General features: G+C 43.0%; 1 protein-coding gene across 3 annotated transcripts; it reads right to left on the bottom strand.

Annotated features, from left to right (window-relative positions):
- Nucleotides 1–376: 376 nt before the first annotated feature.
- LOC110501729 (guanylate-binding protein 1-like) lies at nt 377–10,145 on the bottom strand. 3 transcript variants are annotated; one of them, XM_036959101.1, is made up of 11 exons: nt 9,841–10,144; nt 9,330–9,529; nt 9,028–9,155; nt 8,775–8,884; nt 8,152–8,357; nt 7,402–7,644; nt 4,976–5,256; nt 4,651–4,863; nt 4,316–4,418; nt 1,288–1,412; nt 377–1,158 (listed from the first exon to the last, which is right to left on the bottom strand). In XM_036959101.1, the coding sequence occupies exons 2-11, from the start codon at nt 9,499–9,501 to the stop codon at nt 676–678; spliced, it is 2,064 nt and encodes a 687-aa protein (XP_036814996.1). In that variant the 5' UTR covers nt 9,502–9,529; nt 9,841–10,144; the 3' UTR covers nt 377–675. The 3 variants fall into 3 exon arrangements, with proteins under 3 accessions (XP_036814996.1, XP_036814997.1, XP_036814998.1); XM_036959102.1 differs by having other exon boundaries at nt 9,330–9,553; nt 9,841–10,057; XM_036959103.1 differs by lacking the exons at nt 377–1,158; nt 1,288–1,412 and adding an exon at nt 1,990–4,050 and having other exon boundaries at nt 9,841–10,145.
- Between the last annotated feature and the right edge of the window lie 143 nt (nt 10,146–10,288).

A 10,288-nucleotide genomic window follows, 5' to 3' on the forward strand; every position in this document is an offset into this window, starting at 1 on the left:
TTACAGTTCCTCTTGTTGTCCTGCTGCTGATGTACACGTTTGTATTTGATTAAATTGATATGAGGTGACTGAAAGACAGGATGTCTCTTTTTCATGTGAATGCTTGTGCTTTTGTTTCCATGTAGAGATTCAGCTGGTGGTGTTCAGCTCATCAGTTCTCCCCATTGATCAATATCTCTATTTAAACAGGTTTAGCGTCATCCTTAACCCTATCAGAGAAAATGTGAAAAGTTATCAAATAGAGATGAAGCAAGGTTTATTCAAACATAAATCACAATTACAAAACATAATAATGGTCAACCCTGAAGTGAAAAGCTCATTGAAGATGAGCAGTTCCATTCTAGTAATATAGAACAACAAATTTGACCTCGACAAGTTCAGCAAGCTCATTTATTTTACACTACATCCAAGAACAAATCACAAATTAACTCTCCAATTTAAAGATTGATCTATAATAACTTTTAAATACGACGTAATATTATCAGAATGAGAAATCAATGGTTATAAACTGAGGAACTGACGTCTGTGAAGTCACAGCTGGTTTGGCCCCATTGTGCTGTTGTTGCACAGCAGTCTTTCTGTTGCACTATTTCTAGTAGCTCTTCTGGTTAATGTTGAGACTGGAGAAAGGTGTGGCTGCTGATCTGGACCATTGACCAATCTCTGGTGAATCCTTTAGACCTCTGAGCCAGGGCTTTTGTCAGTTGTACCTGTGTTGACTTTGGGCAGAGTTGTGTCTTTAGAGTTGCCAACTGCTCCTGTTTCGAGTTTGGGCGTGGCCGTCTTGTCTTGCTTGAGTGTCATGCCCTCCTTATCAGGGATATTGCCAACCGCACCTGATTTGAGATTGAATTTGACCTTCTCCTTGAACACAAGCGCCTTGCGTTGCTCACGGGCTTTCTTATAGTTAAAGTAGTGACCTAAGCTATTGCTGACACTCTCCATGACACCCTGTGCTATGGCTCTGAAGTTACGAGACTGCTCTTCCTTCTCCTCGCGCTTGGCCTCCTCCTCTCTCAGGCTCTGTATCTCCTCCTTCATGGCTGCCTCTTTCTCTGTGAAGCCCTTAGCCATCAGCTTTTCCTGCTCACGGAGCTTGCTATCTAGCGCTCTCTCCAACTCATGTTGCTTCTCCTTCGCCTCCTGGACCATCTTAGTCTAAAATCACAGAGGGACAACATAAAAAACAATCTGCATCTTCTCAAAGAGTTACTACAATCTGTGGTTATAGTTAACAAATATAAAATATAATTTTATGAGATATGGGTTCCCAGTGTTCATACATACCTCTAGCTGACAGATTCCCTCCTGATGACTCCTCTCCTTCTCCTGGATCAGTTTCTCTAACTGGTGCTGTTTCTCTGCCTCCATCTTCACTGCCTGTTCAGCCAGGGCTCTCTTCTCTTGCTCCTCTGTGTCAGAAAAGACAGTAGCCAATGGCTATTTCTCAAGTGCAAACTGATAGATTCATGGTCTGAAAACCATTTGAACACCAAAATGTGACCCAGTATCTGAGATAAAAGTAAGAGGATTGATCTTTCATTTTTGCATTGTTGTTTTCCTTTGTTTTTCTCTTTTGTTAATTTTGTTGGTGGCTTGGGGGGGGGTGACGTCTTGGATGGTTAAGAGGCAGCTGTCGGGGAAATGTTGGGGGGAACTTGGAGGGTTAGCGTTTGGGAACTTGGGCCAGTGGCCGATAGATAGGTGGCTGGTTCGGGTCCCCATTTGGACTTAGTGGAAGATCTGCTGACGTGCCCTTTGGCGGGGTGTGGACCCTGGTTGATATTGTGGGTCGCTGTGGATGGGAGTCTGTTAGATGACAATGTAATTTAAATGTTGAGCGACTCACTGCAGGTAGATTGTATGTTCAATTAAAAATATATAATAACTAAAAGAGGTACGTCAGGCCCCGAAGGCATAAATGGGGTTTTCCAGATGCGAGTCAGTAACAGACTACTACTACTTACATAAACACTAAAAGATTCAAAGTGGATTCAAAACAATTTATTTATAAACTGATATGCATTTTATATACAACTTCAAATGATAATATCCAAATGATTCATTTTTTGCTTCAATAGACAACATTCTCAAAGAATATAAGACCATAAAAACAAGACTGAACAAAAATAGAAACGCAACATGTAAAGTGTTGGTCCCATATTTCACGAGCTGAAATGAAATATCTCAGAAATGTTCCATACACATAAAAAGCTTATTTCTCTCAATTCTTTTGTACAAATTTGTTACATCCCTGTTAGTGAGCATTTCTCCTTTGCCAAGATAATCCATCCATCTAACAGGTGTGGCATATCAAAAAGCTGATTAAACAGCATGATCATTACAGAGATGCACCTTGTGCTGGCAACAATAAAAGGCCACTCAAATGAGCAGTTGTCACACAACACAATGCCACAGATGTCTGAAGTCGAGGGAGCATGCAATTGGCATGCTTATTGCAGGAATGTCCACCAGAGCTGTTGCCAGAGAATTGAATGTTCATTTCAGTATGTCTCACCGGCCTCAAAACCGCAGACCACATGTAACCACACCAGCCCAGGACCTCCACACCCACTTTCTGCACAAACTGTCTCAGGGAAGCTCACCTGCATGCTCGTCGTCCTCAAAAGGGTCTTGACCTGACTGCAGTTTGGCCACCTTCGATGACCACTGGCATGCTGGAGAAGTGTGCTCTTCACAGATGAATCACAGTTTCAACTGTACAGGGCAGACGGCAGACAGCATGTAGGGTGTCGTGTTGGCGAGCGGCTTGCTGATGTCAACGTTGTGAACAGAGTGCCCCATGGTGGCGGTGGGGTTATGGTTTGGGCCAGCATAAGCAACGGACAACAAACACAATTGCATTTTATCGATGGCAAGTTGAATGCACAGAGAAACTGTGACGAGATCCTGAGGCCTATTGTCGTACAATTTATCCGCGGCCATCACCTCATGTTTGAGCATGATAATGCACGGCCCCGTGTCGCAAGGATCTGAACACAATTTTTGGAAGTTGAAAATGTCCCAGTTCTGGGATGCTCTGGATCGACATTGTGTTCCAGTTCCTGCCAACATCCAGCAACTTCACACAGCTATTGAAGAGGAGTGGGACAACATTCCCCAATCAATGGACTGATCAACTCTATGCAAAGATGTGTTGTGCTGCATGAGGAAAATGGTGGTCACACCAGATACTAACTGGTTTTCTGGTCTACACCCTACTTTTTTTAAGGTATCTGTGACCAACAGATGCAGATCTGCATTCCCAGTCATATTAAATCCATAGATTAGGGCTAATTAATTTATTTCAGTAGATTGATTTACTTATATAAACTATAACTCCGTAAAATCTTAGAAATGTTTGCATGTTGCGTTTATATTTTTGTTCAGTGTATATTATGATTAAAGAAAAGTCTTAGTTATAGTCTAGAAATGTTTTCATTAAAGCCTCTAGATTTAACCGCTATACTAGTACAGTGATAATTTCACCAAAACCTGTAAATACATATACTGTATGAGAAAAATAATACATTGCTCTTGCATATAAAGCTTATACTGATACTAAGCATGGCTATCAATTTGACTTTCCGCTTTACATTGATAGATAAAGCAAACAAATGTGTACATGCTCAAGTAATACACAATGTTTCTACTTCATAAAAGCTCCCCTCATGAGCTTATATTGAAAGAAAGTGTTGGCAGCGTCCAATCCAAGTCGAAGAACAGGCATGACTGTAGACTCAAGGAAACCACCTCCTTCCTTCTCAGGTTTGTTGCTATTCTTGAACTCCTCTATCTCCTGTCTCATTAAGTCAGCCTTCTCCTTGTGGCCCTTCTCCAGCAGATCCTTCTGCTCCTGCATCTTGCACTCCAAGGCCCTGTGGAAGTCCCGTTCCTGTTGCTTCATCTCCTCCTTCATCTTCTCTTCCATCTGCTTCAACTTCTCATCTTTGCTTCTGCGATCGTCCTCCATGGTGCGCTCCATCTCCAACCGTTTCTCTTCAGCAGCCTTCTTCTCCTGCTCCAGCACAGCTGATCTCTCCTTCTCCTCTGCATGGTCCAAAGGAAGAGTTGAGGTAGGAAAACACTCTAGCTTCTGGACTACTCATGTTCTCTCTTATATGGAATCAACAGACAGCCCCTGATCTTTTCCATGTTCTGGAGTAGGCCATAACTTTTAGATTACTCTTTCAAACATCCCAGATCTATGTTGACTTCATGCAAGATTATCACCAATTTATTGTGAGAAGTCACTCCAACCAGAAAACTGAATGCAACCAGATAATAACATCCCAATGCTATATTTTGGACTTACCGTGGATCTTTTTCTCATTTTCGGTCAATTTTTTGTCAGCTTGCAGGATGGAATTCTTCTCTAGACTCTTATCCCTCAGGAACTGCTCAAGAATCTCCTCAGCCTGTAGAAAACACCCCCAAAGGCTACATGTTTTATCATTGGTTGATGGCAATCTGTTTCTGGTATGATGCTGCAGATGGAAGCTAACATGGAAGCTAATCATAAGAGGTTGATAGAAACAGCAATCCATCTACGAAATTGAAACTAAGTGGATCGGCCTGAAAGATGAGAACAGCTCCAGTGTTTAATATGGATTTTTTTATGAATGTTTCAGCCCTAGCAAGGATTCTTACCCTAACTCCTTTATCAGGCTCGGCCCGGTATTGTGCCACCATGTTGTCATGGTGACTGCAGTAAAGCTCATATCCTCCAGGTGTGGCATAGATCCCCTCCTTAATCTTCTGGGCCATTGGAACAGACAGCTTCTCCAGAAGGGCCGCACACTTCTTCTCCGAGGCATCCTCGTTCTGGATGAGAAGGTCAGCGTAGTGCTTTGCAATGGCCACCTGCAGGAGTCAAGACTGTTTTAGGGAAGCATTTGTAAAAAGTGGTCCTTGACAGAGTTAAGAACTAAGGTAGTGTTTGTATCAGGCACAGATCTGAAATGATGACCCTTACCGCCAACGCTTTCAAGAAATCCCCATTTTCGTCTTTGAAGGATCGTTTCATGAAAGCCTGCGTGGCCTGGTGGTCTGAGCGGAGGTGATGAGCTGAAATCTGACCCATGGCCACAGGGAATAAGGCCTTCACCTCCTCCATACCCCTCTGGTATACCGCCTGGCCCTCAACCACAGCAGCCTGGTTCTCAATTTGAGCCATGGCCAGCACCGCATTCTCCAGACAGGGCACAGAGCCTTTGGCTATGGTCTCCACATAGGTTTTAACCAAGTGGCCGAGCACTGCAATCAGATAGAGGTGGGAAGAAAAATATAATTCTATACATTTGGTGGTACAATAACATAGGCTACATTTTTTTATTATTTCACCTTTATTTAACCAGGTAGCTAGCTGAGAACAAGTTCTCATTTACAACTGCGACCTGGCCAAGGTAAAGCAAAGCAGTGCGACACAAACAACAACACAGAATTACACATGGAATAAACAAGCGTACAGTCAATAACACAATAGAAAAAAAGAAAGTCTATATACAATGTGTGCAAATGGCGTGAGGAGGTAAGGCAATATATAGGCCATAGTAGCGAAGTAATTACAATTTAGCAAATTACCACTGGAGTGATAGATGTGCAGATGATGATGTGCAAGTAGAAATACTGGTGTGCAAAAGAGCAGAAAAGTAAATAAAAGCAATATGGGGATGAGGTAGGTAGATTGGATGGGTATTTACAGATGGGCTATGTACAGCTGCAGCGATCGGTTAGCTGCTCAGATAGCTGATGTTTAAAGTTTATGAAGGAAATATAAGTCTCCAGGTTCAGCAATTTTTGCAATTTGTTCCAGTCATTGGCAGCAGAGAACTGGAAGGAATGGCGGCCAAAGCAAGTGTTGGCTTTGGGGATGACCAGTGAGAAATACCTGCTGGAGTGCGTGCTATAGGTGGGTGTTGTTATCGTGACCAGTGAGCTGAGATAAGGCGGAGCTTTACCTAGCAAAAACGTATAGATGACCTGGAGCCAGTGGGTCTGGCGACGGATATGTAGCGAGGGCCAGCCGACGAGAGCATACAGGTCGCGGTGGTGGGTGGTATATGGGGCATTGGTGACAAAACGGATGGCACTGTGGTAGACCATCCAGTTTGCTGAGTTGAGTGTTGGAGGCTATTCTGTAAATGACATCGCCGAAGTCGAGGATCGGTAGGATAGTCAGTTTTACGAGGGTATGTTTGGCGGCGTGAGTGAAGGAGGCTTGGTTGCCAAATAAAAACCTGATTCTAGATATAATTTTGGATTGGAGATGTTTAATATGAGTCTGGAAGGAGAGTTTACAGTCTAGCCAGACACCTAGGTATTTGTAGTTGTCCACATATTCTAAGTCAGCACTGTCCAGAGTAGTGATGCTAGTCGGGCAGCGAACGATTGAAAAGCATGCATTTAGTTTTACTAGCGTTTAAGAGCAGTTGGAGGCCACGGAAGGAGTGTTGTATGGCATTGAAGCTCGTTTGGAGGTTTGTTTACACAATGTCCAAAGAAGGGCCAGATGTATACAGAATGGTGTCGTCTGCGTCGAGGTGGATCAGGGAATCACCAGCAGCAAGAGCGACATCGTTGATATATACAGTGAAAAGAGTCGGCCCGGGAATTGAACCCTGTGGCACCCCCATAGAGACCGCCAGAGGTCCGGACAACAGGCCCTCCGATTTGACACACTGAACTCTGTCTGAGAAGTAGTTGGTGAACCAGGCGAGGCAGTCATTTGAGAAACCAAGGCTGCTGAGTCTGCCGATAAGAATACTGTGATTGACAGAGTCGAAAGCCTTGGCCAGGTCGGTGAACATGGCTGCACAGTACTGTCTTTTATCAATGGCGGTTATATCGTTTAGTACCTTGAGCGTGGCTGAAGTGCACCTGTGACCAGCTTGGAAACAGGACTGCACAGCGGAGAAGGTACGGTGGGATTCAAAATGGTCAGTGATCAGTTTATTAATTTGGCTTTCAAAGACTTTAGAAAGGCAGGGCAGGAAGGATATAGGTCTGTAAAAGTTTGGGTCTAGAATGTCACCCCCTTTGAAGAGGGGGATGACCGCGGCAGCTTTCCAATCTTTAGGGACCTCGGACAATACGAAAGAGAGGTTGAACAGACTGGTAATAGGGGTTGCAACAATGGAGGTGGATAATTTTAGAAAAGGAGGGTCCAGATTGTCTAGCCCAGCTGATTTGTACTAGTCCAGGTTTTGCAGCTCTTTCAGAACATCTGCTGTGTGGATTTTGGTGAAGGAGAAGCTGGGGAGGCTTGGGCAAGTAGCTGCGGGGGGTGCGGAGCTGTTGGCAGGGGTTGGGGTATCCAGGAGGAAAGCATGGCCAGCCATAGAGAAATGCTTATTGAAACATTCAATGCATCTGTGCAGAATCTGCTGATTATTGACTTACTTCTCCCGGTTACTTTGTGGCCCCCTTTGACAGTTTTTGTACGGCTCTCCTGGAAAATGAAGCGGCAGAAAGTATCTGCAACCTTTCGGAAGCTTCCACAGAGGTCAGCCTCGTCCATGGAATCCAGATGGGGCATGTTGGCAGGAGTTGTAGGAGTGGGGAATACAAAGCACTTGCGTGAGGGGAAGTAGTTCCGGATGCACTCTCGTGGGAGGTTGTACATCAGGTTCTTTTTACCCCCACCTGAATGATAGTCAGCATTCACCATTACAGTTGACATTAGTCTATTTTTAAGGCCAGTTTCCCAGACACAGATTAGGCCTTGTCCTGGACACAAAAGTGTGTTCAATGGAGAATCTCGTCTGGAGGCCTAATCTGTGTCTGGGAGACTGGCCCTTAGTTCACCATCCAAACACACAATCATTAACAGACAAGCATATATAGAGATATGCATAAATGAACTTAAGGCAGAAGACTTTATGACGAATAAACAAACTGGATAAAATAATTGTGTCACTTGATTTAGGAGTCTGTTTGATTATGAGTGTAATCCTACAATACATTTTCATAGGAATGATTTTATAACGTGTAATTTAGCAAGTGTCAGAGCAAATATCAATCTTCTTGTTTTTCAACCTCTTTGTTCTTGTGAGAATGATTGTTCCAATTGTATAAATGTTCATGGGGAGCACTATTCTAGAGACATTGTGCACAGTTGATCATTGGGGTGGTGGCTAGTGCTAATGTCACCTTTTCTGAGTTCCAGGGAATGCTCCAGATACTCATCTTCGGTGACGTTTCTACCGTCGATCTCGAGTAGTAGAGTGAAATCTCTGATGGTCCACACAAAATTTGGAAAGAACTGCACAAACTGGGCATCCCCTCCTTCCTCGTCATCGTGAGAGGATGCACTGGAAGAATTCACCTTGATCCGCTCTGTCAGCTCACTCACATATCTTTAGGGCCGGTTGAGGATTGACTGATAAAAGCTACCAAAGTAGCTGCTACAGTTGTACAAGGACTTGCTTTTCAACAGTTATAGCATACAAGTAATTTCAGTTTCATTTTGAGTGGACTGTGTCCACATGCACTGAGTAACCCCTAAGGGAATGGATACAACAAAGTACAGTGTGTTAAACATTCTGCAAACACATAATTAACACTGTCAGTAACACAATATATTGCTCCAGGTCTATAAGGACATGTTGCTCAGCATCCAATAGATATACAAACATACAGCACTTTCACTTTCAATATGAGAGGGACTTCCAAGAAATGGTCTGGTTGGGGGAAATATCCCCTAACCATGTGATATGTACACCGTCAACAGGAGAGGTTTGCCATGGGGAAATTGATATTGGTTTAAAGGATACTGGAGGTTCTCCACGGCTTGATTGTCGATGGTCCCTCGACTGTTGTAGACCAGAGTACTGCTTAACAGAATGGCCAAGGAGAAGATCCAGGCATCATTCTTAGAATCTCCCTGAAACAAGTATGACAACCGCAAAATGTATTTGTGATCTGGCGAAATGTAATTTAATGATTTAAAATATGTGTGTTTAGATATGTGTTCACTGTGCTGATTAGTAATGTGAATTCTAAAGAGACTGAACTTTGACCCCTCACCTTCTCCACATCCCCCAGCCCCTCTGTATCCAGCAGCACCAGGGTGTGGTCTCTTTTTTCAGGATGAGGCACACACCACATCCAGATTCCCTTAGTCTTAGATTGGATGGTGGCGCCAAGGGCAAAACCTAAATCAATATTTCAAAGACCAATTTCAGAAAAAAATAATGTAATACAATTTATTTCTAAACCAGTGTGTGTACTGATGAAAATAAACATTTAATTGGGCATTGACTATTGAGGTACAGCTGATGGTCAAACCAGTCTGTACATTTTGATTTGTTTCTCAGCATCAGTCTCACCTTGTCTCTTTCCAGCCAGCTTGTTCATGAGGTAGGACTTGCCGGTGCGGTACAGCCCGACCACCGCCACCACTACGACTTGCTGGTTCAGTCCCATCAGGTACCTGATGGCACCAGGAACTACATGAAGCTCGCCGTCGGCGTTTTCGACCAGGCACATTGGGGAATCCATCGTCAAAGGATTTCACAGGATGATTAGCCTACAGCTCCCAGAAATAGTCAATCTTTAATAAAAATATTAATTAAATATAGTTCAGGTGAAATATTTATAGAAGTTTATTATCGATTCCTTCTATAAATTAAGCTCACAATGTGAATATAGTCTACTGCATATGCCATGCAAATATATTATTAAAAAAATCTGCACCATGAAACAGCTTAGCTATATGCATACCAACATTTAGTTGAAGTGAAGTTATTGTCCAATGACAACTTAAATTTCATTATGAAATTCGTCTGCAAAAATGTAATGGTTTCCTGCTATGGTACAGCATTCGTCGGTCCTACTTACATAAACGACTCATCCACAAATCCTCTCCAAACCAACTGAGGTTAATCGCAGAGGAACAATGTCCTGCTGGCTATATATTTGCTGCGAAACAGAAAATGAAAGTTGCCTAGGCTTTCTTTCTGTTCACTTTTTTTCACCAGTCCAATACGAGATTGAACTGACGCAAACTACTTTTAAATTCATCAACAAAATCTTTCAAAATGTCAGAAGGAAATGCAATAGAAATATTCAATTGTGAATGGCTTTATTGAGCCTATTATCGAGCTATTGTTCAACTTCGGAAAAATGCCACTTTCACGTGGTAGTCGGAACTAGAAACTGGAGAGAAAAAAAACACGGAACTCTGAAATCTCTGACTTCAGAGCGTTCAAGTAAACTGGGAAATCTGGAGGAAAAAACGAGCTCCGACTGAGATTTATTTCCATCTCGGAATTCCAAGTTGGGAAAC

This window comes from Oncorhynchus mykiss, chromosome 22 (assembly GCF_013265735.2).
Source record: "Oncorhynchus mykiss isolate Arlee chromosome 22, USDA_OmykA_1.1, whole genome shotgun sequence".
Classification (NCBI taxonomy): Eukaryota; Metazoa; Chordata; class Actinopteri; order Salmoniformes; family Salmonidae; genus Oncorhynchus; species Oncorhynchus mykiss.

What these genes read in the sequence shown, in the direction of transcription:
- LOC110501729 (XM_036959101.1), bottom strand. Translation starts at nt 9,501, where the DNA reads ATGGATTCCCCAATGTGCCTGGTCGAAAACGCCGACGGCGAGCTTCAT. An exon ending in TTCCCTGGAACTCAGAAAAG is followed by an intron (nt 7,645 to 8,151) that starts GTGACATTAGCA and finishes ACTATCATTCAG; the next exon opens with GTGGGGGTAAAAAGAACCTG. An exon ending in AGCCTGATAAAGGAGTTAGG is followed by an intron (nt 4,419 to 4,650) that starts GTAAGAATCCTT and finishes TGTTTTCTACAG; the next exon opens with GCTGAGGAGATTCTTGAGCA.